Raw genomic sequence first — 21,585 nt, forward strand, 5'->3', positions numbered from 1 at the left:
CATTAAACATCCTACAATGTGATTTTCTGGATTTTTTCTTCTGACTTTGTCTCTCATAGTTGAGGTATACCTATGATGAAATTTACAGGCTCTTTTTAAGTGGGAAAACTTGCACAATTGGTGGCTGACTAAATACTTTTTTGCCCTACTGTATATATACACACACACCATGAAAAGTTATATATTTGACCTTCAACCAATTTTATGATGGAATAAAAAGTGTATAATGTTTGGTAGTGTTTAGTTTGAAACACATTTACCTGTTTGTGATGTACAAGCTGCTTCCGGATCTTACGCGAGTAGAGACGATCCAGACTGCTGCTGCCTTTTGCTGACCTGCTGGAGTTCTGAGTCTGAAGGCTGTTATTGATGAAGCTCCACTGAATACCTGACAGGTGAAAACAACAATGCCTTAAAACACAGGCAACTGTGGATTTTCCATTGTAGTGATGACAGATACATTACTATAAACAATTACATATTTATTGTATGTAATTTAAATCAGTTATTCTCAACTGGTGGGTCAGGACCCAAAAGTGGGTCGCGGACCTGTACTGGATGGGTCGGAAACAGCTGGTCAAAAATAAATACATAATGTCTCTCATAATGAGCTTGTATTTTCTTTTGAAAGACACTTTTCTTTTGACAGGCACATGTTGTACAGAAAAATATATGGATTTATGTTTAAAAAAGACTTTATATATATATATTTTTTTTTTTTTAAATACTAGCTTTGGCTGGTCACATTCTAAAAAAAAAAAAACAAAAAAGGTGGGTCACGATTTATTGACCGTGGCAAAATGTGGGTCCCAGGGTGAGACCAGTTGAGAACCCTTGATTTAAATTATTATTTTATATATAAGTTATAAATAATTCATAGACCCGCATCTATTATTTTTAATACCGGTTCCAACAATCGTATTATCCTTTGTCAAACTCCTGATGTTTTCGGACGACACAACTATCATCGAACTCATCTAGGATGGAGATGAGTCCACCTACAGGTGGGAGACAGACCGGCTGGTGTCCTGGTGCAGCCAGAACAACCTGTGGCTAAAAGTAGCTCTTAGTGATGTTACTCTTAGAAATATCTTAGATTTCCTCGCATTTTACGTTTTTTCTTAAAATTTGTCCTTGTTAGAATAGAAATAAATCACAAAGCATCTTAGGCCCTAATAGAACTCCTAAGGTGAAAAACTATTAGGAGTAGTGAGGAGGACTTTTAAAAAGTCTAAATTATAGCAGCCTTTTATTGCTGCACGATTTGTTCGCTCCCTTGCTTGTGTGCCGTAATCGCCGCCCTCGCTTTGATTGCAGCAGGTAACAGTGCTTCAGAATGGTATCTTGTGCCACACAAGACAATAAAAGATGAATTGATTAGCAGGGCCAACAATAACAGTAATAACTGTCAGTTGTGTCTGCTCCACCATTAATATCAAATACATAAAACGGTAAAATTACCAACGTGGACAGTTAAAGGCGCAGTCCACGACTTTCAATCCCTCTCTCCCCCTCCCTCCCCGCTGCTCTCTTGCCCTGCCTCCAAACTTTCCGAAGTCCCTCCGTCAGAGGAGCTAACAAGCTAACGTTAGTCCGACAGCAACATCACAGTAATATGCACTGTTAAAAGCATATTACTGCAGCGCTTCTCTCTCTATGAGTGCGCGCAGCAGCCACACGGAGGCTGCTGCGCGCACTCAAACAACACGTGCACCACAGAGTTCTAGTGTAACAACTAGTGGTTTACCTCTTATATAAATGGAAGAACTTTTAATGTTGCTATTAATGATGTAATGTCTAATATGTCGAACCTGTCATGTGGAGTAGCCCAAGGCTCTGTTCTGGGGCCTGTTTTGTTTTTACTGTATCTAATGCCTCTTGATCAGTTGATCCATGGTTTTAAAAATGTCTTATTTTTATGCTGACAATATCCAGTTGTACTGCTTCTTTAATGACTCAGTTTCACTTTTTATCTGAGTTCTTAGATTGTATATCCTGTATCAAAAAGTGGTTGTCATCAAACTATCTCCAGATGAATTCAAACAAAACAGAAACTCTGATCATTGCTCCTGATAAAAAGATCCATCTGATTAAAAACTCCCTTGGTGATCTGGGCTCATCTGGTAAAACCAGCCTCGGTCTTCAGGTCAGGGTCTCCTAAAGATCCCAAAAACAAAATTTAAAACCCAAGGAGACCTGGCGTTCCAGGCTGTAGCCCCCAGACTCTAGAATAACCCGCATCAGTCTCTCCGGGAACTTGTGTGGACACTTTTAAAAAACTGTTGAAGACTTTGCTTTTCAGGAACGCTTTTAGTTAACTGGATTTTAAAATGTTATTATCCTTTAGTGTTACTGCTTTTATGATGTATATGCACCCATGTTTTATGATTCTATTTTGATGTTGCACTTGTATTTTCACCACTTTATGATTTTATCTGCAAAAAGCGCTTTATAAATAAATGACTTACTTACACAAACTACTAGTTTCATGGAAAGCTGTCCTTATATAGTGACAGCTTTAGAAAATGACAAAAATTCACTTTTATAAGAGTTGCAGACTGCACCTTTAACTACAATAAGTAAATTAATATAGTAATTGGCTTGTGAATGAGGTTTAATCATTTTAAGCTGTGTACATTAATGTAATTTTGCTGAATTAAATTAATTTCATGATTATATATTTCTTAATGCAGTCCAAGTATGATCTGTTGATTTTATTCTCCATTCATTACTAGGAGCACAGAGCGCTTTTATTTCTTTTCTCCAGACACAAAAACAGGCTCTTCACTTCTGCTACCAGCTTCATGAAAACAGCCCTAGTCCCATACTGATCCCACACCACCAACACCACCTCCAAAAAGACAATTTTACCTGCAGCACTTTTATATATGTATATATGTATCCTTTATTTATCCCTTATCTTTTATATTTACCATTATTATTATTGTTTCGGTGAGCTTTTTGTTTTTTTGTTCTTCGCACCAACTGCCAAGTCAAATTCTGTGTGCTGTTTTAAACTGTACTTGGCAAACAAAAAGCTGATTCTGATTCTTTCTGAACAAAAGTAATTTCCCCCTAGGATTATTAACGTATTTCTGATTTCTGACAAGCTGATTTACTGGAGACAGACCTTATTCTTGTTTAAGAGTAAAACTGCAAATCCATACAATTCTGGACAAATACTTAAAAAAAAAAAAAAAAAAACAGAATTGAGTTTGAATATTATGGGAGTGGACGTCATATACCCGTGGACGATTTCTCTCGCTCCTTCACTCCAAGATGCTTCTTTGCACCAGAGGCCTCATCTTCCATACTAGCTACATAATCCAACAGCCTGGAAACCAGCATGACGACCCAACTGATCATTGGAATATCCAAAACACCTGGAAAACACACAAACTTTCTTTTAACAAATCTGATACCTTCAGGTACATTTGTGTTTTGATTGTGCAGAAGGATGTTTATCAGCTCTACAGAATTATTTACCTTCAGTCCTGTGCTGAGCTGTAGGTAGTGGCTGCTGCAGTGGTGACAGCAGGCAATCCAGGAGGTTCAGTAGACCCTCCAACACACCACTGTTACTCAGAGATCTTTGTCCAATGCAGGATAGGAGCATGAATACCCTGGAAAAAACAATAATGTTTCATTGTCCCAATGAAACAAATAGACTTTGTTAGCCTTCTGAGGAGTTTTACCTGTCCTGGGGGAAGATGAGCAGTTGCTCAGAGTTGTAAAGTTCCTGCAGTACATTGGAAAGGAACTGGCCCCACCAGTGCTCACCTCCACAGAGCTGCACCAATAGCAAGCCAGCATGAAGGCGGATCTTAGGTGTTCCACTGAGACAGAGGTGCTTGAACAGCTCCTCACATGCCTGAGCATGAAAGGTAATCTGCAGCACTGATGGCACACTGTGGCCTGAAATCATACACACACACATGCATTAGAGTGAAACATTGTGTTAGACATGTTTTAACAAACGTATTTTCGTTTACCGTTGTTGGAGTGCAACAGGCTGAGCATCGTGTCCAGCAGGTAGCGGATAATGGTCCTTAACTGCTCTGTTGAGGAGTTTTGGACAAGTTCCTGAGCCTCTGGAGCACTTGAGGAGGAGAGTGACTTGCGACTTGCACCAAGCGAAACACGCAACCTCTGAACAGCATGGTGAGCCAAGTTAAGTTGCAGCTGTAGCTGGATGCAGTCTTGATAGGCTGAGAAAACACGCTGGTCCTCCTCCACCACTTTGTCTGGCTTTCTTAAGAAATATTGGGCATTGTTGGCACTATTCAGAGGCGGCAGGTCAATGTTTTGAAGGAGGATCTCTAGACGATGGCAGGCAAGGTTGTACCTAAATCACAGAAAATTAATTATGGAGCTGTACCCAGAACACAGTCAGAAAAACAAAACTGACTGCATTAAGCAACTAATCATGCTGCTACAAGCTGTTTTTGTTACAGAGTAGCTTGTTGCTTAAAGCCCCCAAGTTTGACATTGTGAAGACAATGACCCACCTGCATTGGATGTCCTCCTGCAATGCCACCATCATCGTTAGGTGCTGATCCACATCGGGTTGACTGGCAGCCTCACTCTCTCCTCTAAGAGGATCATGCATCAACTTAAGCTCACCCTCCCATGGCAGGATGTAAGTGTGGCCATAGTAGAAGCCAAGAGGAATCTTCGCCCGAGCATTGGTACTGCCATAACGCCCAATCACAGTGATCTGCATGGAAGAGGCAACAGAAAAGCAAAGGAGAACTTAGACCCAGCATTGTGGAATGTAAAAAAGCCTATTCACTTTTAAATACAATAAAGGCAAACAGACCTTCATGAACCTGCAGACAGGTGGCGGCAGCAGATCGTGCAGAATCAGAGAGTGGGTGCTTATGTCAGTGGCAACTACTAATCTGCGCCCATCCACTTCCTCACCCAAAGTCCAAATATCTATGGAGAGAGAGGCCAGGTCAGCACAGGTTGGGATGAGAGCGTCAGTTAACAGGACAGGGCGGCCAAAGTCCAGTGTGACAAAGCGACGTGCTCCTAGGAAAAAACAGAAACATTTTTTGTCACAAACCAGAAAACTGTTGAATTTGGAGGTAACAAAGCAACATTGAGGCCACATAACATACCAGAGTGCATTCGTTCTATGATGATTGATTGGTGCGGAGGCGGCTGCAGGTAATGTGAAGCCTGCGAAATGGCTAAAGCCAAACCACTGCCGATTGGGTTCTGTGGAATAAATAGAATATTTGGCTGCTTGAACAAGTATGTACAACAACTCTAAAAATAAATAAACAGGCTTAGCTTAAGGAAACACCTGGCAAAAAAACACTTAACACTTTAGGATCACAGGTAGAGTACAATCAGGACAGGCCTCCAGTTTATCACAGTGCTAGCACACACACGCACAGATAAGAATACAACAAATCTACAATGAGTGTGTATTAAAATATACATGTGGCTACTACAATGCAAATCGTTCAATTCTCAAGTCAATCAAGAATCATCGCTCCTAATTAGGCAGCTTGATACTAACCGCCTTGGATTTCTGGGTGTTCTTGTGTGCAGCCAGGTTCACGGGCCCCGCGTCCATCATGGAGCCGGGGAACAGGTGAGCCAGCTCAGCACTGAAGGCTGCAGACACAGCCTCATTTGGTGGTGTAAGAGGAGGAGTCATGAACAGGGGTGTGGTTTTGGGTGTTGGTGGGATGACATCAGACGGGTGAATGAAAAAGCCTGGGGCAGAGGTGGCGTTTGAAGGCACAGAGTTGTGAATGGGTCCCACTCCTGAGGCGGCGGCGGAGGTGGTTTGGTGTAGTTTGGCCTCTAGTTTGGCCTTCTGCTTACATCACACACAAAAACATTAAAAAAAATTATTTCAGTGTAAGATAAACTCCAATAATTTAGTAAAAGAAAACCTTGTCCTGAGATTAATTTCTTATTTCATATTTATTAGAAATTTGATACACATTTTTGGTTTCCTCTAACTATCCATCTTTACAATGCAAAAGTTCAAATTCACTATAAAAAAAATTCTGAGCATCCAGAAACAAGCAGCATTTATTAAAGACAATATCTGTCAAAGTTAACATGTTATCACGTTAATGCATTATCTTATCAGTGCTAATTATTTGAACATGCATTAATCACAAATTTCTTTCTTTTTTTTTAAGGCATCCATGATTCATTGGAGGGTAGTTTGTATCGTTGCAGGATTGTAATCTTGCCACAAGTATGAGCAAAAAAAACTTAAAAAAAAAAAAAACTGATTAAAAACTTTAATAGCACTATTAAACATGAAAATATTTTCCAGCTCCAATATGAACCAACTACTCTCTTCACCTGTTGCTGCAGCTTCAACAGCTGCTGTTGTTTCTCTTGTAGGACCTGCAGCTGCTGTTCTGCTGACACCATGGCGTGAGACAGTGACTGAAGAGCTACCTGAGCCGCTGAGCTCAGAGCGGTGGAAGCTTCACCCACTGTTCCTGTCGTTAAACTGCCCATTGTGGGCGTCACACCAAAGGTACTCACTAAAAGTAAACAGGACACGTTCACAAAATGACCAGTGTAAACAGAAAGGCTCCAGAAAAAGACAAGTAAAAATATAGGAGGGTTACCAGTGAACATGGCATCATCTCGTTCAACCCGCGTGCCATCGCTGGTAGAAATACAGGTAAAGTGCAAAGGCTCCACCTCTAGAAGACCAGTTAATGCAGTAAAGCTGCCCTCTGCTGCAGCACAGCTGCTCACTTTTCCATTTCCTGCAACAAAATAAAAAAAAAAACAAATCGGACATAATCTCCCGATCAGGACTCGGGTATTTATGTATATTTATTATCATTATAGGGGCGGGCGGTATACCGGTTCATACCAAATACCGGTGTATATTAGTGCTCTGGTTACGGTGTAAATGAATAAGAAAGTTCTGAAGCTGCAGAACTAGTAGAACATAATGACACAGAAGAACTTGTGTCAAAAAGAGGAGCCCTGTCTGTTGTTGGGTCGGCAGAGCAAGTTGGACACAGGTAGAGAGTTAGACCAAAGTTCTCAGACGTGCTCCCACACATTTGCGAATAAAGGAGTTCAACAGCAGGTAAATCCCTACAACATTTGTTCTGTTTAGAAGAGACAAAACATATCGTTAGCCTCTCTGGTAACTAGCCTGATGCTAGCGTGTGTGCGCACTGTGCACAGATGTTCGAGGACGTGTTTGTGTGCACCGAACAAGTGTTTGTTTGCACGTGAATGCGTGTTTGTGTGTGGGAATAGACCACATGCGTCAAACTTATGGCCCGCGGGCATCCAATTTGGCCCGAAGGAGTAAGTAAAAAATTATAGCGAAAACATGAATCATTGTGTAAATGAAACTCAACACTCTTAAGTCACATGATTGCAGTCATATTTAATGTTGAAAAAACTCAAAAATCTTACAAAATCTTTCATTTTTCCTCCAATTATTCCATAATCTCTCCCTTAATTAAATAGTAATTGGTCACTAGATTTAGGAAATTTAAAGTGAAGATACTGTTGGGACTGATTTTATTTTATGTATACGGAAAAGTGCAAACTAGGGCACAATAATGTTGAAATTACTCGTTTTCCTGCATAAAATCTATGGCCCACAAGCGATCAAACTGCTCCGTATTTGGCCCCTGAACTAAAATGAGTTTGGCACCCCTGGAATAGACCACCCCAAGTCAATCAACAGCAATATTTGTTATATCAAGCGCCTACAGCAGGACGTGTAGGTATGTTCTAAATCAACCTCCATCTGCAGACATCACACGCTTTATTTAGTAAGCAGCTAATACTTTACATGCTCTGCACCTGCAATGCCAACAAAATTAAGTTGTCATACTTTTCATCAACAAAAACATACATTTCAATCTGTGAAACTAAATGAGGACAGTAACGGTGTTTTTACACATGCCTCTTTGCTCCGCACCATGTTTCGCTTCCTCAGATACTCCGGTCTTTTTGCGATATGTGAAAGGTCACTGCAACTCTGGTGCGGAGCAAACAAGCGAACTCTGGTCCTCTGAAAAATGTAGGTCTGAAAAAGTGAGCAGCCGCGTTGTTTGGAGCTCCTCGAAGTTGGTTAAAAAAGCCCCACTAAAACAAGTTAACTCGATATACAAATGCTTTACATCTCGTAATGAGTGGAGACACTCAACGTGAAAGCCACAGAATCAAGAAATCAGCAGACGAACAGAGCGGGGCTAGTAAATATCAGCAGAGACATAAAAGACCTCCACCAAATCATCAGAAAGGAGCTGCAAATATTTAAGAACAACATAAAGAGTGAAATGAAACATGAACTGACTTTGCTTCGAGAAGACATTGACCACAAACTCCAAGAAAATAACAAAGCGTTACAAGACCAAAAGGCTAAGCTAACCAAAGCTGAGGGCCGTATAACCGAGCTGGACGAGTGGAATACCGATGCGAACGGAGCTCTGCTGAAACTACTAAACCAGACCCGACCAATGCAAGACAAATTAACGGATAAGGAGACTAGGTCACAGAGAAACAAAATCTGCATATTCGGTCTACCAGAAGAATCTGAAGGAAATTCAATGATAAACTACGTAGATCAACTATTGAGAACAGAATTGGAGCTTCTTGAGGAAATACAACTGCAAATACAGAACCCCGCCATTAAAACGGAGCGCAGGTGCCCCTCCGAGATCAGTAGTCATCAACCTCCTACAGTTTGAAACCAAAATGATTCTGAAAAAGGTGTGGCAGAAGAAGGTGATAGTGGGAGGAGAGATAATCGGGTTTGACCTCGATTACCAACCCAAGATTGTTCAGAAACGTTGATCATACCTGGGCATAAAAAAAAGCTATTAAACAGGTTAAATTTACATAGAAATACATCAGAGGGAGATTATCAGCACACCAGGACTTTAACTATAACTGTTGTAATTCATTACCAACCGACAGAGAGGACAAGTTTAAAAAATGTTGGACACTTCTAGACAGGGTAGAGAGCCTCAAGATGGTTATACATCAATGTCTAAGGATGGGCCCTCATGCAAAATGAGGATTCCCTATCCACCCTCCAACAGGGACTTTGTCTGGGATGCTCTGAAAGTGGTTATTCGGCGAAGGCTTACAGCAAAAACGGCATCACTAAAGACATTAACAACATACAAGAACCAAACTGAAAGATTAAGGGAATTGGAGCAGCAACATGCAATTACAAAAGAACATAGAGTATCAGCAAATTCTGGAAACTAAAACCAAAATTAATGACATACTATTAAATGAAACAGAAAAAACAGAAGCAGAAAAAACAGAAAAAATGTTTATATCTAAAGCCGAGTTATTAAGAAATGGGCGCCAGAGCCACAAAATATGAAAGCCTATATACACAACCCCTAGCGGCAGATGAGTGAAATGGAACCCTTCTTAAATCAATTGGAATTACTAACAATAGGTACCTATCAAAATATCTTAATGGCAGATATCATTCTTGAAGAGATAAATAAAGCAATCACTTTGCTAAAAAACAATAAAACCCTGAGTAGCCATGGCAATCCTGCAGAATGGTAAAAAAATGTTTAAACAAGAGCTGATAACAGTGATAACAGGTCTCGGTTCGGCTCAAGCGAAGCATGGTGCGGTCTTTAACCATGTGAGAAATGAACCAGGAGCAGACCTAGGACTTTACATTGAAGCGCAATGTTAATGGAGCAACTCCATCAGTGACAGCGCAGCAGCAGCCAATGTGCCGCTGCGTGCCTGCCGTCACGATAATAGACACGAGCACACATTCACAACCCAGTGCTCCAGCAGCAATACACACACATCCATTAATCCTTCCGTCCATCCATCCATTTTCAGAGTCGTTGTCAGCAAAAACGTCACATTTCCTCACTCCCTTCCGTATTTCTCCCACATCATTCATTTATTTCACTCATCTCTGTTTTCCCAAACTGTTCACATGATCAGCAATGGCTGCACATTTGACTGCTCTGTTTTATCTGCGTATATATACTCATATCTTCACACATTACACATGCTTACCATTAAGTTACCGGTGATATGACGGCTCTGAGCGCTGACAGATATAGACGGAGAGGAGTCATCTCTGTGTTTATGTAGAGCATTAGCACATGTTGTTGCATCGTGTGATTATGGGTTATTTTTGAAAGATCATTAATGACTTTTCTGCGGGGATTATTTTAGGATTTCCTTTGGGAAAACATAGGAAGAGAGGCCAAATATAGGACATGACGGCACGACTGTCAGTAGTGACAGGGCAGCGCCACATTGTCACGGCATTGGAGGTTTCTGTCCATTCGGAGACCAAACGTTTCGCTTGAGTGACGTAGTTCAGAAAGTTTGGTGCGTTTGGCAAATAGAATGTGTGAAAGCGAAACGGACTAAACTGAATCGCACCGAGTCCACCGGACTATATGTGTGAAAGCACCCTATGCATTAAGAGTGTAGTTCCTAAAAGCACATTACTGACCTTACTTTACAGCACTGAGGCCCTTTTATTTTCTTATTTGTTAACATGCCTGTTGGGTATTTTAAGATGAGGCACTATCCATTTTTATATTAGACATTTTTATTTAATATTATTTAATCTTACATTTAAGTCTAAAGTGGATTTTTTTTTAAAACTTATTTATTGCTTGACTGATCAAGCTACGTCACAGAAGTGCTCTGTTTATGGTTGAATGATAAAATAAGGTGTATAAAATAAATAAGGGACATCCTGGATCTGTTTATTTGCTCTTCTTTATCAGAATCAGAAGAATCAGAATCAGCTTTATTGGCCAGGTACAGTTTAGAACAACACAAGGAATTTGACTTGGTAGTTGCAGCGAAAGAATACACACCGGAGCAGCCATTTGCGGCACCCACATATTTAGGTGAAAAAGGGATGAACAACAGGAGGAGAGGAGGGGTGAGGGGAAAAAACGGCCAGTCTGAAACTGATTTCCCTAAACAAAGAAAGCAGTGTAACACCGCCTCCGCAAACATAAATTTAAGCAGAACACAGTCAAAGAACATGAGACAAGGCACGTGGGTAGGGTTGGGTAGGAGGTGGGCTGGGGAAGGGGGTCGGGTGGGAAGTACAACAGGATTACAGCCGTTTTAGGACATGGGCAAAATGGCGGCTCTCCATGGTTTATGCCCTAAGGTAGGGATGCAACGATTCACTCAACTCCCGATATGATTCGATTCACAATACTGGATTCACGATACGATTCTCTCACGATTTCTTTTACAAATTGGGACTGTAGTCAAATGACTGAAAAATACTCCTTTATTTTTTGGGGGAGAAAACTAGAAAATACTGTACTATTTTCCTTTTATTTTTCATTGTTAAAAGAATCCCTTGATAAACTATTCAAAACAATGCAATGTAACTAAAAATAAATCTTGAATGAAATAAAGGAATAATACAAATGAAGAAGAAGCCTATTCGTTTAAATTCTGGTTCTATAGTGAACAATGCAAAACTGCATAATAGTTATTGTTCTTTTTAAAAGTGCAACTGAAAATGTATTTTGTGCCTTAACAATTGGACTTAAAAAAATAAAAAAAAAAGTCTGCACTGTATTTACGTCAGATATGCTTGAACCAGCAGAGGGCGCTGGTAACCCAGTGGTCGTATAGCATGCAGATATTCTTGCTGTGAAGAAGAGATGCTATGTGCTAGCAGACAGAGCTAATAATAATTCACGTAATATTACAGATATTATTTCGGTGCTAATGGAAATAGCAATAGCAGTTGCTGGGGGCTCTCTTTGTGGGGTCTCTCCGGGCGGTGCCGGCCTGGTGGGGCGTGGGGGTGCCCCTTCCCTACGGGTGGGGCTTGGTGCTTGTCTTGTCTCCTGGTTGCATTGGGGCGCGCCTCGCGGTGTGTGGGTCTGGGGTGGCCTGCCGCGGCAGTGTGGGCGCGCTAAGGGGTGCTGGCCTCTGCGCCGGGGTTGCTTGGCACTCCGGGTGGGGGGGCACCCCCCACGTGGGGTTTGGCCCGGGGACTCGCCCTTGGGGTTTCCCTGTCCTGCGGTGGTGCCCTTCGGGTCCGGTGGGCCGGGGTGCCCTGTGAGCCGGGCTCTGCGGTGTGGCTGGGAGCTTTGGTCGGGGGGGCTTTCTAGGGCTCATCGCGCAGGCGGTATCAAGGAAAGGCGATCTGGCGCGCACTGGGGTGCCTGGGGGCCGGCGAGACAACTTGCAGCATCCCCTTGGTGCCCTCGGCGACAATGGGCATGGTCGCTGTCCCTTGGGGCGCTGCTCTTGGTGCTGCTTCCGTTCCGGGTCCTTCTGGCCTGGGGTCCGGTCCCTGCTGGCTCTGGGCCCGCCGGCGAGTACCCGCTGGCTGCCCGTTCGGCGCGGCTCTGGCTGTCTGCTGGGCGTGGGCCTTAGCTCCGCTGCTGGGGTCTCGGGCGGGGGGCTCTCTGGGTGCTTGGGTGTGGGTGGGGCGGGATGCTGGCGGGAGGCCTTGGGGTCAGTGGCGGGATGCGCTGGGTGCTCGGCTGCTTGGGGCTTCCTCGGATGTGTGTGTGGGGGGCGGTGGCTGCCTCTCAGCCTGGGATCTTGGGGGCGTTGCTCGGCCGTGGGGGGGTGGCCTGGGGCTCCCTGGCCCTCACTGTTTCTGCTGGCCTGGCTGCATCTGCCGGCCCGCGGGTAGTTCCTGGGTTTGCGGTAGCGGTTTTTTGCACATATACTGGTATACGATGCAATGGCACGCCTTGGGATGTGGGATAAAACTCATACTGGGCTTAACTTTAGACACGTTAATCCCAAATACCTGCTTTAGGTACTACCACTCACTAATTCCCCCTGTCCACAGCCACCACCATTATCGCTAAGCTTCACACTTGTCACTATAAAGGCTTGATTATACAACATAATAAGCACAATAAATTCTACAACTTCACATCTCACCCTCACTGTAAAACAATCTATTCTTCCCCACCCTTTCTATTTCCTACCTTGAGTCTCTCCTCCCTGCTCCCTTTCCCCTCCCCCTCCCTCTCCACATAGGTGTAACACTGCTCTCCATTTTTATATCCTCCCTATAATAAAATATTTCTTACCCTTCCTTAGGGAGGGCTGGTGATGGTCACAAAACATGCATTGCTGTCTCATAATGATTGCACTTCTTGTAGTGTTGACCTTTGACAGCATGTGCAAACAAGAGAGAGAGAAAAAAAAATGGTTTTTCATGTTGTCATTATGGGTTATTGTGTGTAGAATTTTGAGGGAAAAAATGAATTGACTCCCCTTTGGAATAAGGCTGTAACATGAAGAAATGTGGGAAAAGCAAAGCGCTGTGAATACTTTCCGTATGCACTGTAAATAATGAAACCACTCCAGCTATATTATGGGACACTCTCAAAGCCTATCTGAGGGGTAGAATAATTTTTCACTCCACATGCAAATAAATTATGGAGGTCCCGGCAGAAAGAGCTAGAGGAATCTATTGGAGACTTGGATAACCGACTCAACTACAGGTACACCGGACTTGTACAATGAAAGAATAAGACTCGAACCGAACTAGATCTCCTTCTCACCACTGAAGCTAAACAGCTCCTCCTTCACTCTCGGGGACTAGTATATGAACACGGTGACAAAGCTGGATGCCTATTAGCACATCAGCTGAAAACAAGAACTTCTTCAAATCAAAATATCCAGATAATGTACGAATCAGGCTCCGTAACCTTTGACCCGGACAAAATGAATAGCACTTTTAAATCATTCTTTTCCCAGCTATACACATCGGACTCTCTCACGGATGAAAATCAACTAAATTATTTTTTTGAAAATCTAGACCTACCTAAGATCTCACCTGAAAATAATCTGATACTGGACACTGCTATCAGTCTGTCCAAAATCAAGGAAGCGATACAATTAATAAACAGTGGCATATCACCTGGTCCCGACTGATACCTGGTCGAATTCTTTAAAAAATGCTCAGATCAGTTAGCTCCACTTTTACTCGACATGTTTAATCATTCATTTCAACAAGGCACCCTGTCACCCACACTAATGCAAGCTTCCATCTCCTTAATTTTCAAGAAGGGTAAAGACCCACTAAACTGTGCATCCTACCACCAAATATCGCTCCTTCCAGTAGATGTTAAAATACTTGCAGAACTATTAGCTCGTCATTCCCCTGATCATTTCAGATGACCAGACAGGATTTATAAGAGGAAGACATTCATATTCTAACATAAGAACGCTCCTCAACATCATCCTCTCACCATCTTCCTCCAATGTCCCAGAGGCCATAATATCTTTCAACCCCGAGAAGGCATTTGACAGGGTGGAGTGGGAATATCTTTTTTTTTACCCTGCGACAGTTTTGGGTTTAATAGTAATCTTATCTCATGGGTCAAATTACTCTACTCTTCTCCCTATGCTTTAGTGTGCACGAATAATCAGCGCTCTACGCGTTTTCACTTTTTCGGGGCACCCGACAGGGGTGCCCGTTATCCCCATTGCTGTTTGCACTGGGACTTGAGCTGTTGTCGGCTGCTCTGAAAAGGGAGGTAGGATTTGAGGGTATTGAAAGATGGGGCATAGAACATCGGGTTTCATTATATGCAGATGAGCTGCTTCTCTATGTCAACAATCCTCTGAAAAGCATTTCGCACATCCTGACACTATTGAACTCTTTTGGTTGCATATATGAATATAAACTTAACATCTCTAAAAGTGAATACTTCCCAATAAACCAATCAGCCAAAGACATACCTCCCTCTTCTATTCCTTTTAAACCAGCCAACACAGGATTTAAATACCTTGGCATTACAATTACACACTCTATACAAACTATGCGTGCGAGGAATTTGACCTCATTAACAACAGCAGTTAAATCCGAGTCAGTCTCATGCTCCTCATCCCTGCTGGCTTTGGCTTGCAGTACCTTGCCCCTCACCCTGTCAGATTTCACTTCTAATCCGGTTGTTGTTGGAACTCTTAAAATTTGGGCCCAAATAAGACACCACCTTGGATGGCTCACTGTCCCTCTAGCATCTCCTATTTGTAATCATCTCTTTATTCCAGCAAAGGCCGACCCACGATTTGCTACCTTAGAAAAAAAGGTATTATGTAATTTGGGGGACCTGTACATGGATGGTGTGTTAGCAAGTTTTAATCAATTAATCTCTACTCTCAACCTACATAAATCAGATTTCTTCCAGTACTTTCAACAGCAAAACTTCGCAAAAACGCATACTTACATCATTCCCACAGACTCCAACACCCAGTGGAATAGACTTGGTTCTTAAAGCTAAAACCTGAACAAAAGGCCATGTTTCATTCGTTTATAAATTACTCCCTCCTATGAATTAATCTATTGTTAATAAGATCAAGGTACACTGGGAGTCAGAACTACAACTTCATTTCTCTGAGGATTTCTGGGAGGGGGCCTTAATGGCTGTTAACTCGTCATCCAGTTGCGCCAGCCTTTCTCGTATACAATTTAGGGTCCTGCACAGATTACATTATAGCAAGGAGAAACTTTCAACGCTCTATCCAGACACAGTTGACCAAAATTGAAATAAATGTTCACAGACCTCATGCAGTCTCACTCATGTTTTGGTCATGTCCTAAACTGTCAAAATTTTGGTAACTATTCTTTAAAACAATTTCAGATGTTTTGGACATTAATATAATTCCGACCCCACAAATTGCCATTTTCGGCAAACCTCCAGATGACCTTCGTACTACAAATATTGAAAACAATGTCATAGCTTTTGCCTCCCTTATTGCTTATAGTAGAATCCTCTTGTTATGGAAGTCTCTCCAACCACCATCAGTCAAAGTTTGGTTACACAACATCCTCTTCTTAAACTGGAAAAGATCAAGTTCTCACTTAGAGGCTCTAATAGATTTTACTCCCACTGGAGACCATTGTCACCTATTTGGATGGGCTCCCAGCTACGGAAGTCTATTTGTAAGCACCCACTGTGGGGTCATATGTGAGCACAACTTCCCTCTGTGTCAGTCCACCGACGGCAGATGACCACCCCGCACAACGTATTCATTATAAAATATGCCAGCATAACGATTCCGCATCAACAACCAGGGAGTAGGCAGCCATTGATATTCTTTCTGTACTGCTGATGACAGCTATTCAGGCAGGCATGCGGATGTGCACATGCATGGTTCATGTGTAGCTGCACGTGTGCATTTAAGTATGTGTGGGGACGTGTATATGTGGTGGTGTATGTGCTATGCAGATGTATGTATGTATACAGTATGTACATGTATATATTTTTTATGTATATTTCTATCGTCTCTATTTTGTTGTCATATTTGCAATGTAATTATTTAAGAGGCTCAGGGGGATTGGGGTGAGGGGAGGGCGGGTTTTCTTTGTTTTGTTCGGATCAAGTTTCTTTTTTGTCTGAATTGTTCAACTGTATAAAAAGAAAAGAAATTGTACACTTTTGTATACAATGATGTCTGTGACTTGCATTTTATAAATAAAACGATTTTTTAAAAAAACCACCAAGTCCGTTGTTAGCGCTGTGAGCCACAAATCCGTAAACATCCCCATTGTTTCCTCCTTACCCTACACTGGGTCTTGCTGCATAAACCGGTGTAGCATTAGCACGGAGTGCCAACAGCTGATGTGTGTAAACAATGGGTACATGGCTCCAAGCAGTGACTACCAACACGATCGGCAGCAGAAAAGGTAGTGCAGTTTGGGCGTCCAGTTGTGCAGATTTCATTTACATATATGGCAATATATATAAAATGTATTCTATATTAAACCACAGTGCTTGTTTTATCTGTTAGATAGTTGGAGAGGGAGGAGCTCACATTCTCAGAGGCGTGCTAGGTGACGACACCTGTCAACGTGGGCCAAAACCAACTTGGCCGTTTAAAGCTGACTTTTTACAAAATGTGAAACAACAAGGGAGGGAGGAAACAGAACTTTTTCAACTCTGTCCCTCTGAATGAGGCTAAAGGGATGTATATTACTGTAGCAAAACCATTAGAAAGTGATTTTTTTCATCATACCTCCCCTTTAATGTACTTTAGATTTTTTTGTTTTTGTTTTATTTCAAGGGCTAATATAAATGAAAAACTTAGTTGTTTTTTTTTAAAGCAAAGGCTACTGGAATATCTAAAAAACGTCAGAGCATTCAATAAACATTCACTTTCTTTAAAAAACATGTAAAAATGTATTCTAGGTTATTTATGCACTATTAAAAAAAAATAGTGAAAACCTTAACATTCGATATTCGGCCAAGCATTTAAATATTATTCAGCTTCGACCACAAATTTTCATTTTGGTGAATCCCTATTATTGTTATTATTATTATTGTTTTCATTGTGGTAAATACACTGTTATTGTGTTCATGTTCAAAATTAAATCAAATCAGTTGGTGAGGGGACATGATGAATGCAGTTAGTTACTCATGCCTGGTATTGGTCCTCCACTAATACATACTCAAACACTGCATAGTTATAGACACGCGCCCTCCACCACACATTATTTAATTTTCTATTTTATGTAGCTGATTGGTTCTGTTTAGATAATGAAGCACACTGTATATACTGGATCGGGATTATGGGTTACAGAGCAGAGGATGCACACAGTAGAGCTTTAATCGTGCCAGAAAAAGACCGTACCCTGTCCAAGAACACGACCCAAACCTGTGGGCCTCAGATGAAGCCAATGTCTCTTTAAGCCCGAACACTTTTCAACCCATATTCACATCCATGTGCGTGCATGTAGAATGATCTGTTGCGAGTTCTAAACATGACGAGCAGCTTCATGTGTCGCTACAAGCTACATCCCGATTGAAGTATACTGTTTAAGGCTAAAACATACTCGAGCGGACATGTCCGTACTCTTCGGAGCTAACATACTTGTGGACGGTGATTACGATTACGTAAGCTGAGAATGCACACAGGCAGCATCGGAGGCAGCTGAAGGGTTGCAGGGGTCCTCAGTTAAAGGCAGGAGCATACTAGCAAATCGCCTGAATTAAATAGACGGTGTTGCTGATGTATGTGTTTCTCAGTTATGCAGATTAAAAAGAGTTTTGTGTCCAAGTGTGAAACAATTGTTACAACGGTACTAATTAAAAAAGAAAAAAACAACAGAAAAGCCCCCCCAACACTGTTGAAAACACAGCGTAGGGGCAAAATCACTCCAAATAGGAGCAAAATCACAAGGCCCCTATGCTTAACAGTGCTGGCGAGAATCCTGCCAATGTTTCTATGCTAAAAGAACTGTTTACTTATTTTTGTTTTGTTTTGTTTTCTTCTAAAAAAAAAAAAAAAAAAAAGCAACGTTTGTTAAGTGTCTTCTTGTACAGATAACAGGACCAGGGGGCACACTACTTTAAGATGTGTTTTGATGTCTGTGTAAAGTGAAGAAGACTGTTCAGTGAGTAAAGCAACAGCTGAATAAAAGTTGTCTGGTTCTTGAGCGAACATCAACCAATGATACAACAAAAGGATTACTACAGCTGCATGGGAAATAAGGCTCAAACATACTCGGGCGGACCCCGCACACAACGGGCTCTGCAAGGACTGTCCGCTCTCCTCAGAGCTTACAGACCCGGGCGCAGAGCTGTGTTGTAGTTTCCATTAAAATCCTACATGTCCCATGATTCTTAGAGCCTCTCTGCTGTCCTTGTACTCCTGGGACGTGTTTTAAAGGTGTCGCTACTTTTGTAGCTCATCTGCCAGTCTCTCCTCTAATCTCGTGTTCATCTCTCCTGCTCTGTTTCATCAGGATGGTGAAATGCAGGTTGGTGTTACATTTAATGTGGGTCGATACAATGCCGTGCAGTGTTTTACGTGACACCAACTACACGGAGAAGTCTGAGCTTTGCATTTAATTGGCCTGGCGGACTCCGTGAGGTATCCACCCAAGTATGAGCCTTAATGCTGTGTTCGCACCGGATGCGTCTAGAAAAGTCCTTACGTCCAGATTACATACAAATTAATCTTTCCTGTGAGGCGGTGCAGTCCGATCCGCACGTCAAGTACGCTGGCCGTGCGAGCGCGCTCCCGATATTACGCATATTCGCAAGAGTTGAAAATATTATTATAATATTATCATACTCCAGCGGCTGTTTCGCATGACGAAAGCCAATCAGAGTCTTTGTTGACGATGACATCAGGCCATCAACACGGACACCGGTCTGTTCACCCATTCAACCATGGAGTAGAAACTGTGTGTGACCACCTGGAGCTGGGCCTTTATAACCGGGACCGGACGAGGAAGGATTTGGCGTGGAGGAGAATCAGCGAGGAGGTGGTAGTAGCAGTTAAAAGTTATCTCTGTAGTTTTCACCTTTGAAAGTCGGCACCGAGCTAGGATAGCATAACCGCTAATCACACCGGCTTTTTTCACTGGTGGTGAAACAAGACTTTCACAGGTTCCAGTGTTGTTTTCCTGTGTGCTGTCCAGGAGACATGTTTTGTTTACTTGTGTCAAAATAATGGTAATTGCATGCTTGCAAACTATAATTCATATTGGTTTAATAAAGACGCCTATTCTAACAAATTTAGTTGAATGTGATAAGCACCAACTGATGTCGATTTCTGCTCATACCTGAGAGAATGTCGGATAGATCAATCTCATCTGATTGGACTCCAACGTTGTTGTTGAAGGCATTTCTACAGGAGGAACCACTGACTTCCAGGTCAAACAGCACAGGGTCAAACGGCGAGCTGTACAGGCCATATCTGTGGGGTGGAGATTAACCAGAGCCAATTGTACCTATGTGAAAGTATACTGTTAATAAAACAAATAAAACAAATACCGGGTCTGAAGCAGTGCCTCCAGTGGGGTGAGGCGGTCCTGCAGCTGTCTAGACATGGCTGTGAGTAAGGACGCACAAGCAGTGCTGCAGCCTGCCAAGTCCTCCTCCTTCACATAGTTCAGCAACACAAAGTACCAGAACACTGAACCTGGAGGCAGCGAAACAAACCTCAGGGAAAAGCTGAAGTGTAATGAATGACTTCTAAACTGAAGCATGATAACTCACCACCTGTTGCTGCTGCAGGCAAGTAAGGCATATTGTCCAGCAGGGCCTTTAATAGACTCCCACCAAAACCCTGTTGACTTGGCTCTCCCTTTCCATTACTACAGAGAGGAAGAACAGTGTTCATCATTACATCATGTTTACAAGCACACAAAAGAAATTAAAGAATGTCGCAATTACAGCATACAGAATCAGGTGTTCTCAGGGGAAAGGAATGGATAGAATGTATGTTAAGGGTAGTATCCATTACTTCCTCTCTGGTATCTGTAGAAATGACTTGCACTTGCATTTTTTAGGAGCCAGTACAGAATTAATACATCTCGATGCAACCTCGTCAATTCTAAATCAATTCGGGCAGCACATGATTAATTAGAGCCTCCTTTTATGTTTGTATTTTGAGTTAACATCTAACCTAAGGTGGTCATACACTGTTTAAAACCGTGTCTGCCACCCTCTGCGGTTCATGTCAGTGTTCATCACTATGACAGGTACCTTGTGGGTATGAGCCATTAATATCCATTACTTAAGTTGATGTGAGGTAATTTGGTCATATCTACATCTAACATCTACCGTATTTTTGTTGTATAGGCCATTATTTTTTCATTTAAATCTGAGGATGTGGCCAACATGGCAGCGCAGTTTTAGTGGGGATTTTTCAGCAAGTTGGCCCACATTTGTTCAGTCGCTGTCAGGAGGCAAAACTGTTTAGTGCCGACCACCATCACTGGTGGGAAGACTAAACTCGCACAGCCACTGTACATCTTTGTGAACCAAACGTTCAAAAACAAGCTTCAGAAGCTGAAGGAAAAGTGATGCATTCACAACACACAAAACAGATGAGACTCGTATGCCCAGGACAATGTTTGAGTGGGGGGGGAAAGTGAGTAGGACAGAGTGACTGCAGAAATGATTCATGTATTTCATTCTATAAGCCTCAAGGTATAGATAAGAAGTTTCCTTGACTGAAAAGAAAAAAATAATAAATTGAATTTAAATGTTTCTGAACCAGGGCAACAAGCTCATATGCATCTACAGCAGGAACATGGTAATTAAAAGATACCGAAAGATTTAAAATGTACGATATCTGAGGCAGTTTGTCTTAGTAGGAAATAATAAATGGCCTAAAGTTATCAAATAATCACATTAGGTTTGTTCAGGAGCAATCGCACTTCTGGACTCAATAAATTACCTATTTTTAGTAAAAAAAAAAAAAAAGAAGAAAAAATACATTAAAATGGCTATGACTCCATATAAACAGGTTAGATCATTGTAATTCAATTGGGAAACCGGTGAACATGCACATCTCTCCATTAGGATTATGCAAATTAAGGTACAGATGTTTTCCAAAGAAAACCTTTTGTGGTTTCAAGTCAAAAGAGACAGAGTATATCCTAAATAAGGTCCTCCAATAATACATATAAACATTTCTGCAAAGCCATTTCTCACCTAATGCAAAGTGCAAGAAAGCGAGCACATTTGTGTGCTATACTGCGACCGGCCTCGAAGAAACACATCCGCACAATACTGGTCAGTCTTGTTCGAGTTTTTACCAACAGACCCTCCTTCCCTTCTTTCAGACTGAGGGGACAAAACTTGTTTCATT

General features: G+C 42.0%; 1 protein-coding gene across 9 annotated transcripts in view; it reads right to left on the reverse strand.

The window, feature by feature from the left end:
* The window catches only part of birc6 (baculoviral IAP repeat containing 6), a 179,581-nt gene that overhangs the window by 108,590 nt on the left and 49,406 nt on the right, over window positions 1-21,585 (reverse strand). For all 9 annotated transcript variants that reach the window (XM_028467678.1, XM_028467674.1, XM_028467673.1 and 6 more), the window contains exons 19-33: window positions 21,429-21,560; window positions 19,986-20,083; window positions 19,761-19,908; window positions 19,550-19,683; window positions 6,612-6,755; window positions 6,337-6,524; window positions 5,531-5,833; window positions 5,124-5,223; window positions 4,820-5,034; window positions 4,509-4,717; window positions 3,993-4,345; window positions 3,696-3,915; window positions 3,487-3,623; window positions 3,246-3,383; window positions 261-388 (exon numbers count right to left, since the gene is read on the reverse strand). In XM_028467678.1, the coding sequence (XP_028323479.1) occupies window positions 261-388; window positions 3,246-3,383; window positions 3,487-3,623; window positions 3,696-3,915; window positions 3,993-4,345; window positions 4,509-4,717; window positions 4,820-5,034; window positions 5,124-5,223; window positions 5,531-5,833; window positions 6,337-6,524; window positions 6,612-6,755; window positions 19,550-19,683; window positions 19,761-19,908; window positions 19,986-20,083; window positions 21,429-21,560 (2,647 nt within the window). The remainder of the gene's footprint in view (window positions 1-260; window positions 389-3,245; window positions 3,384-3,486; window positions 3,624-3,695; window positions 3,916-3,992; window positions 4,346-4,508; window positions 4,718-4,819; window positions 5,035-5,123; window positions 5,224-5,530; window positions 5,834-6,336; window positions 6,525-6,611; window positions 6,756-19,549; window positions 19,684-19,760; window positions 19,909-19,985; window positions 20,084-21,428; window positions 21,561-21,585) is intronic.

Source organism: Gouania willdenowi, chromosome 15, assembly GCF_900634775.1.
Source record: "Gouania willdenowi chromosome 15, fGouWil2.1, whole genome shotgun sequence".
NCBI lineage: Eukaryota > Metazoa > Chordata > Actinopteri > Blenniiformes > Gobiesocidae > Gouania > Gouania willdenowi.